The sequence below is a fragment of the Chamaea fasciata genome, unplaced genomic scaffold (genome assembly GCF_029207755.1).
Source record: "Chamaea fasciata isolate MVZ Bird 193981 ecotype frontalis unplaced genomic scaffold, bChaFas1.0.hap1 SCAF_3, whole genome shotgun sequence".
NCBI lineage: Eukaryota > Metazoa > Chordata > Aves > Passeriformes > Sylviidae > Chamaea > Chamaea fasciata.
Genome location: NW_027094088.1, coordinates 64733142 through 64756088, shown reverse-complemented (window position 1 = coordinate 64756088; position 22947 = coordinate 64733142). Strand labels below are relative to the sequence as shown.

Here is a 22947-nt window from a genome sequence, read left to right as displayed (position 1 = left end):
TGAAATTCATTTGCTTCCCACCACAGCAGGACTCTCTCCTGGCCTAAGAAGATCCATTTTGGGGTCCTCCCCATTCTGTTCCTCCCACAAGATGTTAGCCTCTCTCTCTGCTTGTTGGTGCAAGCACGTACACTGAGAATTCAGGACATCTTGTAGCTATTTCCCTTTTCACAATTTTTCATTTTTCTGCAGCATCTACTCCTTCTGTAATGGCCTCATTCAGCTCACTGACACACAAAACCTGGGCTAGATAGGCCTTTGGTCAGGTCCTCCATCACTGCTTTAATGTCTGTCCCTGAGCCTTCCAGGTCCCTTCATTCTGTCCCAGCATACCTGCAAGCAGTTACAAGAAAAGAAGGCATACAGAAATTTTGGCCCTTGTTTTCTTTAGTGTCTCCCAGCAGGTCTGGTAAAAACTGTCCTTCTCTTTGGCACTCCTATAAACCACTTTGGAAGTGGTGCCTTTGTTGGGGATCCAGTTGGCTGCTCTTCCCCAGGAGGAAGGGATGTGTGCCAAGGAGTATGGCTGGGCAAGGCTGAAAACCTCCTTCTGAAACCTCTTTTAACATTGCTGAGGGCTCCAACAAGGGACTTACCCATGTGACCGGCAGCCCTGAATGCAGGGGCATTGCAGGAGGTGGAGAATGCTCTGCCAGAGTGCTACTCACACATCTCTCTCCCAGGGAGGAAACCACCAGGCAACAGGGGTTAAGTGATTCATGCCCTGCTTGAATATTTCAAAATTCCATCATCTCTGCCTCTCCTGAGGCATAAAATAAAAAGTTATTCAGAATAACATTTTATTTGATATAACAGTTTATAAAAACCTTCCCTTTAAAGTTCTGAAGGGAAAACAAAACTGAATATTAATGTGTTAACATGTTTCACAAACCTGAAATCTCCATATTGTAACCCAGGGAGCCTCTGATGTGAGTACCCTTCTCTCTGCAGCACCTTAGTTAGCAGAGGTATTTTTTCTTCACTACTAGATAAGTGACTAGTTAACAATGTCTTACCACAGTTTTGCTAATATAAGTTCTAACAGATTTCCTTGATTTTTGGTAAAGCCACCGAACAAGGACAAACTGACCAGTTCCTGGCAGGTCTGTCTGGAACAAATGGTGGAGGCAGCTCTGTTGTCTGCAGACTTGCTGTTCCTACATGGGGAGTCTCTTTACTAGCCTGACTGAATTACAGCAGAGTGTTACCAAGGAATTTACAGTTACAAGGAGGTTTATAACAAAGAGAATAATGCAGAAAAAAATATAAAGGGACTTTTTGAAGATTACCAGCAAGCTTAGTCCAGAGCACAGGCATTGCTGTGACTGTATATTTTGCAGATGTATCTAATCTAGCATTAGCAAGTTGCCATCAGCCTAGTAAAAGCATGACAGATGTTCAGAGCCCCACACTGATGCTATTCTGTAAAATCAGTGGCAGCACTAAAAGTCTAAGGCTACATCTCCAGTAGTAAATAAAACAGGCTCGACACTTTTCCATAACCTGAAGCACTGCAGCATGGCCTGGCACACGTACACAAATCTAAACTGCTCCCTTTTGCCTCCAGACATGATGATCATATCTGAACCACCCATTAGGAAAGGTCTGAGGCATCCAATCCTTTTTGTTTCCAGCAATATTGCTAGCTGGCAGGGATCAAATCTGTGCCACAGAGCACTATAACAATTAAACAAGACACATGATTGCAGACCAGTGCCCTGGTCCTGTTCTACTTTCTAGTGTAGAGACATAGCCTATGGGTATTCTATGGTCTTCTAAAGCCTTGAAAAGGCTCTCTGGGGCTCTCTCATACTTTATCAGTTTTAGTTGCTTACCCCAGTGGGTCCTCAGACCTTGCCTGAGAAAACAGCAGTGCTTTACATCTCACTCATAAAGAGACAAAGGACTTCTTTCACTTTGAAATATCGAGCCATGAACAATTCCTTGAGTATCACACATCAACCTTGATAAACAACCAAAGAGGAAGCTATGTTAGAAAACAGAACTAATAACCATGGCTGCCTAGTCTGTGAGAGGATTTGGAAATGAGAAGGAACTGGAAGAAGTAAATGGGATAATTTTCGTGAACAATCCCCACTGGATCCTGGGGTTAGGATGTTGACATTTTTGTAACAGCATTGACTTGCCATAATGATGAGCTCCAGCAGGGACATCCCCCCATTCACCCATTCCTTCCAGGGATATTACAGGTGCATCCCCAGCTGGTTTTGCTAAACCCAGCTGTGTGTCACAAGGGACATTTTCCCTCTCTGTGATATGAAATGATGATGCTTGTTGGAAAAACACATCAAAGTGGTTCTGCATGTGGTTGGTTTGTTTTGTTTTTTTTTTTTTAATCACAATTTTGCATATTCCTATAAGCTCTAAAAAGTTATATAGAAACCAAGTAGAAAACCTGAAATATTTCTGAACTTTCGCTTTTCTGTATTTCTCTAGACTAGAAGTAGGTATGGATAAAATACAATTCTGTCACTCTCCTGGCATTATTGCTGACACACAGATTTCTGACTGGATTCAAAACTTGCTGACTTTAAGAAGAGCTTTAACACTAGGAAAATGGCCTCAGCTTCCTGACTATTGATGAGCTCATTTTGAAAACCACAGCATCTATGAATCTGTGGGCTTCTTAGACTTCGTGCTTAAAACTAGTGAGAACAATAATAGAAAAACTCTGTGCTTAATCGCATTTATTAAGGGTCAGTTCAGTTTTGCATATACCTTTTGAATTCTGTTGGAAAAAGAAATGTACATTTCAATTAGGATTCAATGATACCACTGCTGATGCCAAAGGCACAGCCCATATCCCCTCAGAAAGGGCAGGAGCTTCCCCACTGAAAGGCCTGATGTGCATTAGTGCAGTGGTTTGTGGTTGCTGAAAGCTTTTAAATTACATGTTTCCAGAGTAAGAGGGTAAGAAAAATGGAAATTTAAAAAAAAAAAAAAATCAGAAAATACTCCATCTGGGGGTGCTTGGGGTTGGAAAGCAGGCCAGGGCTGCCTTCAGAGGCATGGTGGCATTTGGATACCCAGGGATCCCATTCTGGCTGTGCCGTGTGTGGGGTGAGTGCGGAGCCTGCATTTGTCACAGGCTGAGGTCAGGCCATGGGAATGTAAGAGAAGAGGAGCCAGATCAAAAGCTTGGTCTCTTCTATGTGTTTCTCCCTCAAATCCCATGCTCAGAGGACAGGCTGGTTGCAGTGTGTATTTCAGACACAGTGAGCTGGAAAATTGTGGTACGGGAGGTTACACAGCTGCAAATTAGGTAAGAACCAGGCACAAAGCTCAAAACTGATGAAAAAGAGGAGCAACAAGAGAAAACAGATGCCTAATGAAGTGAACATTTACCTTTGTAACACTGATCTTGGACTGATTGGATGGTGGAAGCAGGAGAGAGGGAAACAGTACAGAGAAATAATCTTGAGAACATCTTGATTTTTAAGAAAGAATATTCCTTTGGGCAGGTAAGATGTAAGACAGAATGAACCAGAGGAGCCAATTCCTGAAATTAGCCCTGCTGAAAAGCACTTGAAGAGGGAATTCAGTTCTGGTTTGAGAGCACAAAGACTTCCAGGAATTAATGTGGTCTCCCAGCTCTGCCTGGCACCACGTCAGAGGGAGAGGAGCTGAGACATGAGCAGGCTTTGAGGATGGAAGTATTGCTTCTCCACTCTCTGTAAGCCAAGCTGACTTAAGAAATCACCATATTTAAAAGAAATAGTTTGTGACACAACTTCAACACATTTAAAATACACAAAAAATCAGAACCTAACTGTTTAGTAATTATTCTTTGCAGTGTGACAAATAATGTTTCAATATTTGCATGCCCAGGCATCAGTAAACATCTTGAAAAATAAGCCTAAAGCACTAAATTTACACCTAAATTAGTAGCTTGCTGTTGAGATGTCCAAGGTGCCCAGCCATCATCCTGACTCCAGAGGAAGCTCTTGGAAGCAAATCAAAAAGGGTAGGGGAAGAGGGGAACAAAACAGATTGCTGGAGGCAGATCCTGCTTTCTGATTATTTGGGCCCAACACAGTCACCACGCAATCAGGAGTTGGTGATGGGAAGCTCCAAATTGCAGAAATGGCTTCCAGCTCTTTTTTTTTTTTTTTTTTTTTTTTTTTTTTTTTTTTTTTTTTTTTTTGTAGAGCGGAGTGTGCAGAAATCGAGCAGCCGGCAGCAAATCAAACATTTACTGCCTCCTTGTCTGCAAAATGAATGCTGACACAGTCTCCTGCATCTGGGGCTGCCTCAGCATGAGCAGAGCCGTGAAGGAGTGCATCATGACATTAATTCTTTGGCAGAACAAGGAGGTACATGAAGGGCACTGCCACACCGCTTCAGAAGGATATTCATTGCCCCCACAACCGTCTGGACCCCTTGTGCACAGAGAGCAGCTGATGAGGGAACGCACAGCCAGTCCTCAGGAGCTTGCTCCTGTTATGTCTCACTCGAGAAAAAGAAGAAGCCCCATCAGACTGGATATTTTAGTGGTATGATATGACCAGGAGCAAAATGCCATATGTCTTCTGTCTTCATTGTGATAAAAGCTGAGGGCAGCAGACATGGCTTTTTACAAGTTCCTGATGTTCAAAGGCCTTGGGAAATATAAGAAAATAAAAATGAAGCCAGAAGGGAGAGCTAAGCGTGCTTTTCTGCCCACACTTCACTTACTCGGCATTTCTGTCACTGGGCCAGTGAAGGCTGGGATCTGCTTCTCCACAGAGACAAAGGTTTAAGTGCTGGGAAGAAGGCACTGATTTTTTCTTTTTCCACGTTAACTGAAACAAAACATATTTACTCAAGGACTTTAGTGAGGGCAATAGCATATGAATGGCGCCTTCCACACCCCAAATTAGATGAATACCTATTAGATTAGTAGTTGAGCAGTATCAGAAGCAAGAAAGTGACATCAAGGTCTGCAGCCATTGTTCAATGATTTTGAACAATGAGGAAGAGAGTTAAAATTTATATAATCTGCTTCATCTGGGACTAGCGGACTTGATTAACCTGAAGATAAAACACATAAAATAGAATTTATATAATGGAATAAGCTTTGCTCATTTGCTGAGCTGGAAGAACTTTCACATGGAAATTTAGAAAAATGCATATAAATAATTCCTATGATTTCATTTTTTTTTCTGGAAAAGCTGAACTGAAATTCTTTAAATAAACAGTATTTAAAAAAAGGACAACTTCTGCCTTAAAAACTAAGTTGAAATTAAATTAAATATATAAAAATTGATCAAGAATATAGGACAGTCTAAAAAATATCCTTATGCAGTGACAAATTCTGTTATCATTTTAGTGTTGAGGATTGTTAAGAGAGAAAGAGAGGAATTCCTAACAGAAAGGAATGAAAATCGTCAAAGGATTTATATGTTAACAAATAGGATTCTACTAAAGATCATCTATTTCAGAGAAAAGCACCATCTGTCACCCTCATACACAAAAAGGAAAAAAAAAAGGGGGGGGGAACAGATTTTGGAGCTCCCTCTGCTGGAAGCAGTTACTTTTCCTTGGCTTTCCCTCGGTGCACCTACCACGAACACTTAAAAAACCCACCACCTTTTCAGCAATGAACTGCACCTTTCACTTTACATGTGATATCAAGAAAGAAGATATTTCTTTCTTCTCTACACAAGAAGATCAAGTGCACATAAACAAGTACTGTTCACTCCCCAATTGGAAAAAAAAACCAAAACCATAAGCAGGATTTAAAGATTGATTGTACTACCAGTGGGATTTCTTTTGCTGTTTTTCCTCTCTTTTTTGAACATAGGAATTCATACTTACAAGGCTTCTCCCACCACAACCTTGGTCCTCATTTTCTCTCTACCAAATCCACAGGGAATCAGAAAATTACTGTTTAAAAATACAAAAGGGCATTCTCAATAACATCACTGCAGGAACAAGCCTTAAAAATATCATGCCAAACACTGTATTACTCATGGCAGTGATGCAGCAGAGCTGACACGGTTGTGATAAGTTCACACCTAAAACTGTTTCTGTAAATGTCATTGGGCAGTGCCCCTAGTGGCTGGTTTAGCTGGTTTGTGCCCTGCAATACCAACATTTTGGGATGAGAAGTTGGAGCACGTCAGAAGTGTGTCAGCTCAGGCAGGGTGCCGTTTTAAACAGACATCTTAGAACGGGCTGAAGCATGCAGCGGAAGGAGATTCCTTCTTTACCAACCGCAAAATCATTTAAATGCCTTCCTCAACGGGGTCTTTTGTCAGCTTTTGTCACCTTTGTCCTTTTCTCTTGCAGCCTTTTGTCTGCAGAGAGGCAAGGCCGCTGGCTTCAGCCACCCGGTGTATCAGCTGCTCTGCTCAAAGCAGCACCATTCAGCTCAGTGACTGCCTAACCAGGCTGGTGTGCGACACACTTGGCACAGCTCATTGGCAGCCAAGTGGGTATGCTCCACTTCACAGGGCATTTTTAAAAAACCAGTATGTTCATCGTCTGAGATCCAGCATCTACACATATATATTCTATCATTCTGTGCATTCTATCAATATAGAATGAATACAAACCCACGGTGGAAGAGAGAAGAAGTGAAAGAGCATTCTTGGGGTTATGCACAGGTGTGTGCTTTCAGGAGACAAATCCAGGGTGAAAGGGTTATGTGAAAATAAGAGTCATAAAAGCACAGAATCATAGATTGAGGTTACGAGGGCAGCACTAAAGAAAGTGAAAAATGATGTGAAAAGTGAAAAATGGGGTCACTGAGAAGGAATTAAAGGTGGGACAGCAAAGGCAGGAAGTAGGGACAAAGGAAGAATGCCACCACATCTCACAGTCCCTTTTTTGAGAACTCCCCCCTCTCGCCCAGCATCAACCTACACAGAAAGGAACATGAAAGTAACTTTTTCTTTTCCTCAGACAAGAATAAGAAAAGCTTTTGTGCTTTTTAGCTTCTTGTTACTTTTCATCATTTATTCCCACAAGTACCAGCCCTCCCTTTTAACACTGGGCTTAAATACTCTGCTGCAAATCTGAAAACTCTGTCATAAGTTTTGGACATTAACATTATTCTCTGCTGTATTGTAGATATTGTCCACGATGTAATGATGCCAACAGGTCTAGCCCACTGCCAGCAGAGGCACTGCTGCTTCAAATTAAGAGAGGGTGACTCTACTAAACAGACCACATTCCACTTTAATAATTACATTAGACTGCTGAATTTATAGCATTATTTTAGAGACACCAGTTCTTTGAATATAAAATCATGTCTAATAACTTCATTTAACTTTATTTAGTTTATTCTGTTCAAGGAGAGTAGTAATAGGGATGTAATCTCCAGGACAGGTATTAAAGACTAATATTTATTTCTTGGGTACAGTTACTTACAGAGAATAGACTTACAGAAGGGTCATACCACTGCTTAGGGTTAGGGGTCAATGTACATTAATTCTAGAAATTTTATCCTTTCATCCTTCCTCTCTCTTTAATTATCAAAGGCAAAATAAATATACAACTATTAAAAGTATCACCTTGACACTTAATCACAGGGGAAGAATGATTTCAAATAGTGAGAACAGGCTACATAAAGTGAGTCAGAAGAGAAGAGTGCATTTTTCCCGTTAGTCAGTACTGATTCTCCCTGGCATGCAGACCAACAATTGCTTCATGTCTTCAGGGTACTATTTCCACGGCTGCTGAGCTGGGTCCATTCTTGGGATCCCCTTGGATACAGCTGGTGGCTGCAGGTGCCAGCAGCTGCTTAGGCAGACTGCAGCTTGGAGCACCACAGCACAGCCACAAGAAAGCCCCAAGGAACAGAAGGCTGCTGTTCCCAAACAGGTGGTTTTTCCCTAACCTCCTGCCCCCATGTTCTATTTCCAACATACAAGCACGGTTCAGAGAGTTATATTTTGTTGCACAGCCATTTCCATTACATCTGGCTTTGGTAGTTATTTTCCCCTGCTCAATCAAATCTGTGGGTGGGATAGCACAGGAAATTGCCTGAGAGAGCCTGAATGCTAACTGATGGTCTGGCCTTTAAATCCATGGAATCATTGGATTTTTTGGGTTGAAAGGGACTTTAAAGATCATCTAGTTCCAAGCACCCTGCCATGGGCAGGGACACCTTCCACTAGACCAGATTGCTAAAAGTCTCATCCAACCTGATCTTGAATCCAGGTCCCTGTATGTGGGACTGTGTTCTACTTTGCTGCCCCCAAAAAACTGTGGGCATTCTTCAGAGAGGCCATGGCATGAGGAGGATGCATTATTTTCAAGCTCCCCTGGGGATGACAGCTGTGCAAATTCTGAACAGATCAACTGAGCCCTACACTGGTTATTTCTGAAAAGCCAGAAGAGGGAAACAGATATTGCCAGTTCAGTGGTGGATAGTGTTGTTGTTGTTGTCATCATGTCCAGGGGGTAAATTCCTGTTAGTCATATTAAACAGCAACAGCTAAATCTGGTTTATTTCTTATCAAGAATTCCCTTTCTGTTTTGTAGACACCAAAAGAAAAGAGTACTGACTTGCACACTAGATATTGACTAAAAAAATAAGGATTTTACAGAAGGAGTGTGACAATATGCGTGACAATAGGTGGCAAAAAATCTTTAAGGAAATTGGTATCAGATGCTGATATATCAGCAGGTTCTGTTTGATTACAAGTCTTGGGAGAGTACACAGTGTAGAACATGCTTTGGAAGAAAACAATGGAGAGTCCACATTGGCAAGTTATCAGTTCACATGAAAGACAGATGCTGTCTGCTGGCCTTTCCATTTTGGCAGGTTTATTTTCACACCAGTTCCTTAAGAAACATCCAGTTCCAAGAAGCTGCAAGAATATAGAGGAAAAATATCTATTTTTACTCCAATAATTTTTGTCATCAACACCCCAGAGCTTATTGTCTGAGTAAGCATAAACTGCGTAATGCCGTCCAAAAATAAGCCCATACACAACATTTAGTACTGGAAAATAAATCTCTTTAGTGCAGGAAGAACATATTAACTGCTATTCTTACTGATTCCATCAAGCTTTTAAAACTAAACTTAGCTGGGTTTGAGTTACTTTTCCTTTCCAGTCTATTTCTCACATGTTCTCCCCTATTCTCTCCCCAGAAGATAACCAGCCTCATCACCAAAACATTCTGCAACCTGAGGCAACAGAGAAAGCATAGAGTTTTCACGTCCCAAGATGTTATGAGCTGCAGTGAAGGAACCTGGCTTCCTGTGACCTCCCTTTACAATATAATGAACAAGAAGGTTCCGAGTGGAGTCACTGTCCCCTCAATTCTCTATCAGACTTCAGCCATATTGGGGCAGAAAGGCTGTTTGACACTGTTAAGTGTCAAATTTACCTCCCCCAAAAGCAAAAAAGGATGGTGAACATGTCAAGGACTATATAAGAATAATCTTAAGAAGGAGCATTATTAATCAAGATCTCACGTTATGAGGGAGTGCTCTAACCCCAATGTTTCAGGGGATTTCATAGCTGAATTCCCAACAGAAGCTTGTAGTGCTGCCTTCCAGGGGTGCATCCAGATTTTTCCCAGGGAATCAAGCATATGAATTAATGAAAAGGGATGGTGCATCTTAACATTTAAACAGGACAAAGACGGGATGCCTTTGGGGCATGTTCCTAGACCCAGGACATAGAAAGTGCTCCCATGTCTTGTAATTTACAAATAGCTCAAAGTACCTAAGGAACGCCTGCAAATTCATGTTGCATGCACCTCAAAAGCGTTTTTTCACATGACTTTTTTATCCTTTATCTAGTCAGTCTATCCAAATTGCAGCCAGAACAAGCCATATATAAGCTTGCAGAATATCAGTTCTGAAAGCAACCCCTTTTTTCAGCTTCTGCTTGGTCTTATAATTGAGATAATACAATAAATACTGTAATTCTGACTGCCACTTCATTTTCTGCATGAATTTCAGCATACTGGTTTTGATTAATTTAAAACCCAGTGTCTCTGCTTCTGTTCTCTCCTAGCAAACAGACATTCCAGATCCAGAAACAGACAGTTAAATTTAATAAACATGTAATGCTCATCTCCTGTACAATTTAAACTGACACCATGACCCAATTAAGCTTTTTGGCATCACAAACACTCAGTTTAGGGAGGGTGGTGGTTCTGTGGCAGTGATAGGAACCAGATATTACTTGTATTTTTTGTCTGGTTTAGACATCTCAAATAGAACAGTTAAGAAGTTCCAACAGTGGCAGTTTGAATGAAGAAGTAAAATTAAACTAGACTGAGAGTCTACCAGCAATATCAACCTGGGGACACTGTGAGTTCATGAAGCAATTGTTTTTATGTAGTTTAGATTCCCTGATATGAGTTCAGCATGTTAAGACTAAAAATAAAGATTATATCTGGATTTTTTTAAAAACATGTGTGTGATGTTTGGATTAAACCCCTGAAATTTCTTAATAAACTAGATAAGGTGCTTCCTATAATTAATATTTTAAAATTAGTTGGAGATCTGAAATTAAGATATCTATCACTTACAAACTTGTAATAAGTTTGCCTGTTGGGAACATAATTTTAACTTGGATATATGAGGAATATGTTTAAAATAAAGCACACGAACTCACACACAAAAGAAACCATGCTATCTTGAGTCCTGAATTGTGAGTAGAAACAGAGTTCATCGAGCATGGGAATTGTTCAGTCAATGAGTAATGAACTGTTTAAAATCTGTAACTTGTGTGTCTTTGTACAAGTCACACAGCTGGCAAATACACAGCACAATGGAACACAATACCTACAGGTTTCTTCTGTACTGGAATACCGCTGTATCTGTAGGAACCTGCGATACGTGTGTTTCCTCCCTCATCAGAGGAAGGGAATCTCTGGAGTGACCCCAGTGGTGCACTGTCCTCTCCCAAGACAGGCTAATGCTTGTTTAATTTGTCTTTAAGACCTTCAGTGATGACACTGCCACAGTCTCTCTATGGTCACTGATGGCTGAACTCTGTGCTGGAAGCACCTGCACAAGTTTTGCTCAGGGATCTGATGATGGGCAGATCTGCAGTGTCCTCAGGCTTGCACTTGGATGTGACACAGAATCACAGAGCCACTAAGGCTGGAAAGGACCTCCAAAATCATCAAGTCCAACCTTTGACTGCACACCATCATATCAACTAAACCATGGCACTGTCATGTACAGTTATTCCTGGAACACTTCCAGTGGTAGTGACTGCCACTTCCCTGGGCAGCCCGTTTCAGTCCTTAACTGCCCTTTCAGTGAAGAAATTCTTCCTGATGTTCAACCTGAACCTCCCCTGAATGTCTGGAACCCGTGCTGAAGCGACAGACACAGGCAGGCTCCCCAGGCCCTGCTCCTGCTTGGGCTACATCTGAGTGCCCAAAGCAGCAGGCACAACTGGTTCCCAGCACAGCCTGAGAGCCAGGCTCAGCCAGCAGGGTAGATACAGGTGCCTGTTGGGAAGAACTGCCAGCAAAGCAGTGAAGAAGGCCCACTGATTAAGAAACTGTTGAAAACCTTTTAACTGAAGTTAAAAGCAACCAGGATTGTATTACAGAGACAATCCAGACGCTGGAGTTTCAATTTACACCTCATATCAGTGCAAGGCAAAAACCTTGATAATTCTGTCCCCAGGTCCCAGAGGTCTCAGTATAGTTTTGATGATGAGCCCACTGTCATCACTTCTGGGTGTTAGATAAGTGTGGTAGGGAGCAAACTGGCCCAATTCTGTGGAGTTTTAATCACCAACCAAACAAGCATTTGAAAGGCAAGGAAGCATTATGATTCAGTAACAGTCTCCTTAGTGAAAACATTTATGGGCCACCAAACAAAGCTGAGGAGTGGTAGCTACTTCGCCAGAAACCAGGAGCAAAGAAATACAAATATTACCAGGTACAGAAAGTATGTTACTATTGTCTTAACTTGGAAGAAGGAAGTTGGTAAAGACATGGCACAGAGAAATTGGCAATATCCCTCTGATGATCTTGCATTATAGTACTGGTCAAAGTCCCAGAGAGAGGAAAAGTCTCCCACCATAATATTCAAAGAGAAAGAGTTTTCAAGAGCATTCAGCTCAAACCTGGATTGCTACCAATTAAGCTCATGTTAATCAGCTTAATGCCCATGCTAATGCATAAGCATATTATTGAGGAAAGGATGCGAGGTTCCAAAGCCATCCTTGCCTTGGACACTGCTGACAAGGAGCTTTAAATTGTGCAACTCTCAGTGATAATACATTGTCCTGAGTGGGTATTTATTATCTCCAGTTCCTTTTCCTGAAAGAAATAATTAGGGATAGATGCAGTCCATAACTACACTAGCAAAGAGATCTGGAGAACACCTGACCTGCTCATTCTGCAACCATGTGGGTTTTCCATCTGAGATTTTGACAGTAAAATAATTTCCAGTAATGCTCCTCCTTGGTCAGGAGAGTTTCTTGCCCAGAGCTGAGGAAGGAGTAATGCCCAAACATCCAGGTCTGTGCGGGTCCATGTGAGGGGGAACTGCTGAGGTATATTAGGTTTTTTGGCCTGATTATAGAACCATAGAATGGTTTGGATTGCGAGATGTCTTAAAACTCGTCTAGTTCGAACCCCTCTGCCACGAGCAGGGATTATCTTCCACTAGTTCAGGTTCCTTAAAGCTCCATCCAGCTTAGACTTGGCCACTTCCATGGAAGGGGCACCCACAACTTCTCTGGACACTCTGTGCTCACAGTGACGAAGTTTTTCCCAATATCTAATCTAAATCTACCCTCTTTCAGTTTAAAGCCATTGTCCTTTGTCCTGTCACTACTGTCCTTGTATCTAGTCCCTCTCCAGCTCTCTTGCAGCCCCACTTTAAGTGCTGGAAGGTGCCCTAAGGTCAGCCCAGAGCCCTCTCTTCTCTAAGCTGAACAACCCAAACTCTCAGCCTGTCTTCGTAGGATGGGTGCTTCCGTCCTCTGATCATCACTGTGGCCTACTCTGGACCTGCTCCAAACAGGTCCACAACCTTTGTAAGCTGGGGGCCCCAGGGCTGGATGCAGCACTGCAGCTGGGGTCTCGCCAGAGTGGATGAGAGGAGGGAGAGTCACCTCCCTCCACCTGCTGGCCACGCTTCTTTTGATGCAGCACATGAAGAAAGCACTCCATACCTGACTGTATGCTCCAGGTTCCTTCATAATACTGGAACTAATTCTAAAAATAAGAAAACATGGTGTGACCCAGGCCAGGGCACTCTGTTTAAATATCATATGTCTTAGTTTGGAAAAAAGTATTTAAGGTCAAAGTCTGTCCCTTCATCATGCCTTACTGTTAAGTGCAATGGTTTCAGGTAACAAGGGCAGTGCTGACATGCAATATATTGAGAAAGAGTTTAGCATATCCTTTGATAAGTTGAGATTCTTACAATAATACTATGATTATTTCTTCCAACAAACAGTGGTACTCAGAGTTTTTTAAAATTATATTTTTAGCATGTCGGGGAGCATTCCTACTCGAGGAAACGTGATACCATTTTGCTGTTGTGATTCCCGGGACCAGGGAAGAAGCAATGCAGACAGCCACCGTGTTCAGTGACCGACGAGTATTTTACACAACAGTCGGCTCCAAGGACATGTCCCTTTACAAAGAAAAAATGAAATTTTGGAGCTCCCTCTGCTGGTTCTGTGGCAACTTTCAGGTAATCACTTTCCCTTTTCTCTGATTGTTCATTATCATTTAAATAATTAACTTCAGATATTGTTGTATTAAAAAAAAAGTTAGTACACTGCTTATTGGAGCACATGTCTGTGGTAGCTGATGTTATATTGGAAAAAAATCTGGCATTCCTTTAACAAAGAGAGGAAAAAGTTTCTTTTTTTTTAAGTCTAAGTTCATAACTTGACAATGCATAGTCTAATGCATGCAAGTGTTTAGTGGGAGCATATATCCCTATCACCTTATTTTTCCACTGATTCCTAATATGTGTGCATTCTTGTTAGGTGACAGCTTTTATACATGTTAGAGCCTGCCTTACTAAGCACAAACAAGGTAAACCAGGAAGCCAGCACTCGTGAAAACACTGCACAAAACAGTGCAAACTCATCCATTATACACCTTAGTTAACTCTTACAAAATAAGATTTTCCCTTATTTTTATGCAAAAAAAACCCCACCAAAAAAAACACCTTACTGTCATGTATGTAAATGGCACTAAAGGGTTTCAGTTGGGAGTTTGCTGTTCTAAGGTGGCTCGCTGTGCCACACAACACGATCACACGGGTATTTCATGTGCACCTGTTTAAAAACCAGCCAAACAACAGAGAGAACACAGACATCAGGAACAGGGTTTGTCCAAGGTATTGCTCAGGCTTCATTGTCTTCTTTACCTTTAAAGAGAGCTCAGGGGCCTTAACTTTAAAAGGTAAAATTTCATTTTATCCAAGTGTTTTCTGATTGGATTCTGAATGGTGTCTGAAAATAGACTGTACAATTTTAATCCTGTTTTCTTGTAGTTAACACACTGGTTTCACAGTTAAGCTGCCATAAATTCCAACCAACCTGATCTCTGCACATCAACTGTACCCTATAAAAAAATGTTAACAGAGGAAGTATACAGCTCTCAATAAGGCTGATAAAATACTAATGGGAGAGCAATAATGTAATTACAGGAACAGCTGATTAAATCAAGATAGCACTTAACAGAATAAGGTAATTCCAAATCTAATGATTATATTAGATTATATCATAATTTCAGTGACACCACTGAGAGGTGATTAGAGATGGCACTTTTTAACAATTTAATTGACATTTATTTAATTGCTAATATAGAAAAAAACCTTTCTATTTTCTCTATGTTCATTGAGAGAACAGTGTATTTTCAGTTCCAGTTTTCTTGAAGAAAAGGTTTCTTTCAAAAGATTAGAAAGGTACTTAGTTCTGAATACTGATAGCTGAATAATGGACCCATAAGTACATGCTGCTGAGCTGAATCTTGTGAAGGTCATTAGAAGATTATCCCACTGAGGTCACTGGAAATATCCTTTCTGATTCTGGCAAAAACTGGAATGACCCACGAGTGACTTTGAAGTTTTTAATCTTCCCAATATTTTATAGTGTATTTAAAATAATTTTGGCTTGGGTTTTTGTTATTTATTTAAACAAGGAAAAGATCTTTCAGCGATGCTGTTAATCATCAGCTTTTGAGTATAGCAGTGATGTCAGACATAAATATTCACAAACTATAAGCCAGACACTGTAAAAAGTACTTTTTACCAAAAAAGTTAACTTGCTGTAGGGAAATTCAGGGCAAAGTTTAGGGGAAATTTATTCTACCTCTGACTACAAAAGTTTCTGAGGTCAATCTGTGATCCAAAAGAGCATCTTAAAAATCATGGCTGTAAAGCATACAGACCGTTGCATTCAAAGACATTTTTACACCTCCCCATTGCCATGAAAGTGGAAGTGGAGTAAAGCTGCTCTCCTAGTGGTAGTTTTGAGTGGGAGTGAAGCTGGTGAAGCTGCATGATTCCTTCAAGTAGAACTGTGCTTCCAGACCACTGGGATGGACTAGAAGCAGAGTTGCAGGTGCAGCTGCTCAAGTTGCTGACTGCCTCTCTCATGTTGAAGATACAGAAGTGTTACTTTTCTTCCTTGTAATGCTTTGTTCTGACAGATGAACAGCGGCTTGTGGCGAGCAGGTGTCTTGAATGGAGGAAGAAAACCCTTCTCGAGACAGACAAGTAACATTCCTGGAGAAAGGTGCTGAACTCACCTAGGATCTGGCAATGAAGATAAGCAACATAAGGATGCTGCTGAACACAGAAGATGACTACATCAGAGAACTTGCAGCTCCCACTGTTCTTCACCCCTGCTTTCAGTTGCCAGGGAGAACACAGAATAACGTTGACAGCAGCAACAGGATGATGATTTGGAACTTGGTACCTGCTATTCAGAAGGTGCCAATACCCATGTGAGTGATCATGGTCACATAGGTATTGCTTGTACAAGCTTTTGTGTTGGGGACTCTGATGACACATCCTTCCTTGCCTTTTTATGTGTGTGGTAACTCTCTCATGACTAATGGGTTCAAGTTAGGAAATGTTACTTATTGAAAAGTCACTGCTCCAAAGGACATCTTTTCCTAAACTGCATTGCAACAATATATCTTATTTGTACAATAACATCTGCATTTTTAAACCATATGCCCTTGTTACGCATATATTGTTGTGTATGTAGTTATGCAATAATATACATAGAAACATTTTGTGCACAATTATAATTGCACATATTGGCTCAGAATAGTCAAACTTGACCAAAAAACACCCCATTTTCACTCTTCTAAAATAGCTGTGCCCCTTATTAAGTAAAGGGAAATGTTATTCCTTGGAACTGTTAATATTATTCTGTCCAACTGGAAGAAAAGTATTGATAAGCAAAGGCACACCAGATACCTAAGGGAGATGACATAATTATTATTCATTATTAATGAAGCTATTGCCTCATTCACATGAATTACAGAGCACTTAATACTCTACCTCATCTTCCCGTCAATAAATACATTCTCTTTAGAATGGGATATTACATATCCTCACTTGGGACATCTGTTCATATGGAATCCACTACTCAGAAGTTTCAGTTCAGTTTGACTTTGCCTTGTCTTTGGCTTTAGCTCATTTGGTTCTGTAATCCTGGTGCACATCACATTATGATATTTAACCCATTAACCTATGTATTCAACAAGAATCACAACATTCAGACCACTTAAGAATAACATGAAAAGCAAGCTCAGCCATGTAGGGTTTTCTTCTACTTGCCAGCTATTCAGAATGAAAAGCAGCATACGAAGGGGATTAAGACTGGCTAGAGGTCAGCGTAAGAACATGTCAGCAGAGTAGCTCAGCCACATGGCACACTCCCTTTTCAGTTCAACTTCTGCCACATTTTTTGTGGCATGTTTAAAGTTTTCATACTGCTGGAAAGAACTGAAGGCTATTTTTGCAAGATGTTTACATGGCAAGTGATTCCTATTCTGGGTTGTTTTACAGGATTAAGAGCTAGGTATCCACCCCAGAAGTGCCTTAAATAGGATGGGCAATATGTCCCAGGGGAGCTTTGGAGAGAGCTGCACTGACATTGCAGGACCAGGCAGTGACAAGAGTCCTGAATTTCGGAGAAAGGCAACAACAAGGGTATAGGAGGAAGGGAAGGATGTGAGGAGGCACCTCTAGGGGAGGGTAAGGAGCCAGTGGCAGCAGTCACAGGCCGTGCCTGATAAGGTCTGACAGTGGTCTCCAGCAAAACTGGACTATTAAGAAAGACATAAAGCACAACATCGTCCTCCTAAGTACTGCCAGATCCTGAAAGGTAACAAATACCCACATGTTCTACTGTGTCTATGAAGAATTTCAGGTGATCCTGAAGGATCAGAGCTGATTAAGTGTAACTTAATAATGTAGCCGCTTAAATCAAAGAAGTCAAAAATATTAGAAGAAAACTGAATATAAAATCAGCTGCTTTCTGTCTTAGTGCCTTTTCATTTCAGGAAGTTTTGCATCTCTGGATTGCAGTCTTAAATGTCAGTTTTGCAGTGATGCTTCAATGAACAGGTGACAAATACTAGATTGCTGCATCCTGAGACTCATCTGCAAGTGAGGTAACCAATAAATGAAAAGATGAATTTAAGTGAAATTAAAAGATTACTGATTTTTTTTTTTTTAATAAAGAAATTTTTAAAAATCCCAAACAAACAGGTAAAAACCCCAGTAGAGATCTGGAAATAACTTGTGGCTGTATAACCAGGAACAGCTTTGTAGTTTGTCTTCATCTTATGAAAACCGTGGTCAATAGCATCTAGCCCAGGAAACAAGCCTGAGGCACAGCTGATAGCTGATAGTTTCTGTAAGTGGGAAGTAGAATGGAAGGCTCCTTAGGAAGCCTCTTTCAGCAGGACTTTCCAGCTACTGAAGAAGTGAGGAGACAGGCCATCAGAGAGATCTGTACATCAACCAGTGTAGTTTGAAATGACAGAGAACAACTACTCACAGCTTTCCCTTCCCAAGTACTGGTAAATGAGAAGCAATTCAGGCACTAAGCAGAGCTACCTCATGATGGTCTAAAATAACAAACCTAAGCTCCTAATTCAGAGGGGTGTGGGTCTCAAGTCCGGTCTTGGTTTAGCCAAGGTTGTTCAGTAAAAGTACCATGCATGCAGCAGGATTTCAAAAATTATGATGAATAATTTTCTATTTTTTTTTACACAAAAATAAAACTAATATATAATTAAATTGTTGAGAGTGTTTTGCTTTCCATCTCCCTTTTGACTCATCAGCATATCGGCATGGGCTGTTCAGAACACACCTATGCGATGTGATCTTCTCCTACACTGACTTGATGAAATCTGGTTTCAGCCAAGGTAATGGAACCTGGCCACTGAATATCTAACAGCATTTCACTGCTGCTCACAAATGAGGGCCTGACCAACACACTGCTAGAAGCAGTGGCTTCTGAAGTTTGGCTCAACTGGATTTTAAGACAGCAACATATATATTCACCTTCCATGAACACAGCTTAATAAAATACTAGTGTAGTTAATAATAATTGATTTGATAGACCATAGACTCAAAGAGGTAAGTATTAAAACAGATAATGGCTCAGTGCATATCCAGGAAGACAGACTGAGAGGAAGTGACTCATCTGCCCCTTGACTGCACAAAGTACTGAAAAAGAAAATTCATCTGTAGGTTAGCCCAGTGGACTGTCACTGCCCTAGTGCTTTAAATTCTCCAATCTGATATGCTGTTCTCTAATCATTGGGCTATTGTAGCACTCAAAAACCATTAAAACTTGTGATTAGTTGTGAGGGAGGTTGGTTTATAAAGGGAAAGAAGTTAGCAATGTTTCTTGCCAAAGCAGTGATAAATGGGTTCTGTAGCAATGGCAACAGTGAGGGAGAGTGTAAATCAGCAGCAGGTATCATTTTCTTATTACTGTGAGCTCCTCATTTATCTTGGATGCTCTGAATTCCTGCTGTGAATCAGAAGCAATACCACAACAGTAGTATTTCAGCTGGTCTGGTAAAGAACAATCTCAGCAGTATCTGCTTTTCCAAATTTATTCTTTGGTTACTTACCCCTCACACGTGGGTGAGTAAGACCTATTTGCAGACAGTTTGAAAAGGCAACAGTACTTTTTCTCTGATAGTATAGAAAAGATGGGCCTTTCTGCAAGCTCAGTGCAATGACCCTGATGTCCCTGTGCCTCCTTTTCTTTGCTTCTAACTGGGAAACAAGGCCCAAGGGGACTTTTAGGCAGAGTGACCTCAGAGTGACTGGATTTTTCACTCTCCTTCTTTGATTCTTATAGGTTTTTGTTCCATTTCTCATGTTACACAAAATGGAGAAGGAGAACCCTAAAATCTCAAAAACCTCTGCTCAGTAAAGAATCACTGTTCCATTTCATAAAGTAGTCCACTGACTACTTCTAATCAGGGGAGTCTGAAAACTTCCTTTTTTACTGACATACAACCTAGCATATTACCCCACAAATACTAATAATCACCAGTAAGGCACTACCAAAAATGACAAATTCACTCTACCTAAATTCTATCATCTATGTTTGGATTTAGCTGCCTAAAATGTACCTAAGTGGCAGATAGCAACTCAACCATGCTCTTTCCAGAAACTCTGGAAAGTCTCCAGGGCATTATCAAACTTGTCCTAATGAGCTCAAACACTGCTTTGAGGGTTGGAAGCTTGGCTAGTAAAGACAGTAGCTATGTTCTGGCTTTGCACTGGCCAGCCGGTAATATCCATCAAACCAAAGAGCTAGGAAAGAGGATTTCTGACTGTTAATGAGACCACCATGCAAGTGGCTGATGCAAAAGGTTCAAATAGGAAGGCCATCACAAATGTTCATAGGTCCAGAATTCTTGACCCTTCTTTCAGTGCAGACACAGCACCCTGTAGGTCACATGTGATTTTCATGGGCAGTAGGACACGGGTGCACATCAACCTCACCCTGGCACAGGTGTGAGAAAGAACGTGATAGGGTGGCTCTGTGCTTTGGGAGGGAGGTGGATAAATTCCACTTGTTTTGGTTGATGGCACATTTCCATTGGAGGAACTACCACACAATCAGTCTGGACAGCAATGTTTCTGTAATTTTGCCAAACTCTGAACAGTAAGCCAACACTATCCTCAGTGTTCTCATGATTTCACTGTACCACTCAGAAGTACCTGGGCCTCACACTCCCTCAATTCTCTGAAATTCTGCAGTATTTTAACTCACTTGGTTTCACTTCTAAGCAAATCAAGAGAATCAGATCTTTCTGCTAGCAAGTCTCCCAAGGGATTTACTGTGCTGTAAGCAACCGCTCTACTCTCTGTTTACCTTGCAGGTAATAACAAGAATATTCTGTGGAGAATTCAAACGCGGAAGAAACATACAAGGCAAGTCACTAGAAAAAAATTAAGGCTTACCTTTCTCTGTAAACATGTAATGCATTAGTAGATTAACTTCCCATTAGACAAATGGCACAAGATGCAGTATGGTACAGAAGACAAACTACATATCAGATGCAGTAAAACTCTAATCATAATTAAAATATCCAAGTAAACGTTATCTGACTCAGAACCAAGCTGCACTAGGGAAGCTCTTCACTGTGCTGCTAAGTTTGAAGTGTAGTTTACCTGCTAGGGCTTAATGCCTGCATTAAAGTTAACCTGGTTACTGACAACTCCCATTCAATCACCTGACATTCGTTGTCTCTGCAGTGGAGAACTGTGTGTTTATTACAGAGTAGGGTTTGGATAAAATGACCCAGAATACAGACACAGATACCTGAAACAGTGTTATTAAAACTTATTTAAAACTGAAATTAAAAAACAGAAACAAAAAGCTCCCGATCCATGTTTTCAACATCAGCTGTGTGACAAGGAGCACAGAAATCAGAGATGAAGCAAAAGTATCATGATATTGATAATACAGAAGCACTTACCATGGCATGATGACAGATCACAATATTGGTAACTATGCTGAGACAAATAGCACATATAGATGAACAAAACATAATGACATAGCTTGAGCACCGTCATTTTTCTGGAATGGCACAGTCACTTGAAAGGACAATCTGAATAATGTGTAGTTCTAACCGTTACATGAAATAAAGGATAAAGTCAATTAACTGCTCTTCTGCAAGACCACTCACTCTGGACACATGAACATAGCTGTGCAAGTCCTTAGGGTTCATAGGTTCAATCAAAACAGTGGACTGAGATAAACAGTCTTGGGAAGAGTTTAGAAAACTAAAAGCCAAATCAGGCCTGCAGCACACACATTCCTTGCTAATGTAAAGTATATGGCCTTTAAAGAAAGTATGTTCACAGGTCCAGGATGATTCTATGAAATGCTTTGAAAACCATGGATACAAGTGATAGAAGGGTGAAGATTCAGAAGAACTGCATGTTAAATAATTGGGAGGATATACATGTTATGTGCTTGGATTTTTCCTAACCTCTGTATCCCAATCAAAATCTAATGTAGCATCATCCAGCTCTGCTATGGAGAAGAGAGATGTCTTTGTGACCACGCTGGCTTTACTAGAATTTCCCAATGCAAAACTCTTCCTTTTGCTAGGATTGCTCACATGCACCTTCAGCGATGGGCTGTGGCTTTCCTTGCTGGTGTCATTCTTAACAGCAGGTGAGGTTTCTGATTTTGCCTCAGGACGTGACACAAAGGAGAACGTTGACAGCTTAGCTAATGTGCTGGAGCGCACTTTCCCAGTGCTTGGACCACCAAGTTTCTCCTCTGCCTCCCTTTTCTTCTCAGTGGGTGGAAGTGACACAGCATCAACACTGACATCAGAGTGTATTGTTGCACTTTCTCTGATCTCTCTCCCTAAGGCCTGACTCTGCTGCTCGTCTTCCCCTTTATTATCATTTGATCCTTTTTCCAAACTACATTTTCCTGAGCGAGTCAATGTCATCTCGCTTTTCTCAGGTGGGCAGCATTCTTCTGGAAGCTGCTCTCCCTGGAGCTGCTCTCCTGGCTCAAAAATAGCTTCACCTGGAAAGAGAGAAAATTCTTCATTTGTCTCCTCTAAAGAATGACCAAGCTTTGTCCTTGGTCTGAAAGAAAATTTAGCTAGTTTAGCAGCTGGGGGACTTTCACTTTCTTGCTCATGGGAACTTACTACCTTTGTTTCCTTCACTACTTGATCTTTACTTCTTTTTCTTATGGAAACTACTGTACTTTTTGCTGCTACAGATATGCTCTTCTCTTCTCCTAGCACAGAATCTGCATCACTTGAGAGATCTGGGAGGCCAGAGGCAGGTAATACTGAGGGAAGGGCCTTTGCCTCGGGGTCCTGTGTACTTGTAAAGAATTCATATGACTTCTCCCTGTGCAGCCTCTGCCAGCTTCTAGAAGCATGTTGTCTAATAACTGAATCCTGCACACTAGCACTTGGTGGTGAGCCTGCACTATTATCTTCTGAGGAAGAACAGTTGTGTACTTCAGTCCTTTTCCTCCTTGACTTGAAAACTTTGTCTTTTTGTTTTAGAGGAACATGCAGATCCACAGCTGCTCGTGACTCTCTTATTCCGTTTTGCTTCCTTGGTATTGAAACAGATCTTTCTTCAGAACTTGAAGTTTTTGAAGTCAAGTTATTTGGAGATATCTTGGGCACTGGAGACTTCCTCTGAGAATTTTCTTCAGCATCAGTGCTGCTCACTTCCACACTGTCAAACCATGCCAGGCTGTTTGTATTTTTGTTATTACCTTGTGCTGAGTTGCACAAGGGTTCTGATTGAATATTCCCTTCACAGCTGCCTTCAAGCAAAGGTGTCTGTGGCCCAGAGTTATCCTCTTCTTGATTTAAAGGTTCTGACTGAGACCTTTGCTTTGACTGCCCAAATGCATCCTCATTCAAGCACTTTGTGGTAGTACTGAAATTTGTTTCTTCAGGCTGCTGCTGGCATGAATTTTCCTTTTGCAATCTATACAATGG

At 41.1% G+C, this 22947-nt stretch overlaps 1 protein-coding gene across 2 annotated transcripts in view; it reads right to left on the bottom strand.

Moving 5' to 3' along the window:
- Positions 1–7234: 7234 nt before the first annotated feature.
- Positions 7235–22947, bottom strand: part of MCM9 (minichromosome maintenance 9 homologous recombination repair factor) — a 62603-nt gene continuing 46890 nt past the window's right edge. The window contains exons 13-14 of one of the 2 annotated variants that reach the window (XR_010720052.1): positions 20935–22936; positions 7235–8819 (exon numbers count right to left, since the gene is read on the bottom strand). Coding sequence is in view for 1 of the 2 variants with exons in the window: in XM_066179335.1 (XP_066035432.1) it covers positions 21427–22936 (1510 nt within the window). In the remaining variant the exon portion in view is untranslated. Of the gene's footprint in view, positions 8820–20746; positions 22937–22947 lie in introns of those variants that run through there. The other variant, XM_066179335.1, reaches the window with a different exon arrangement.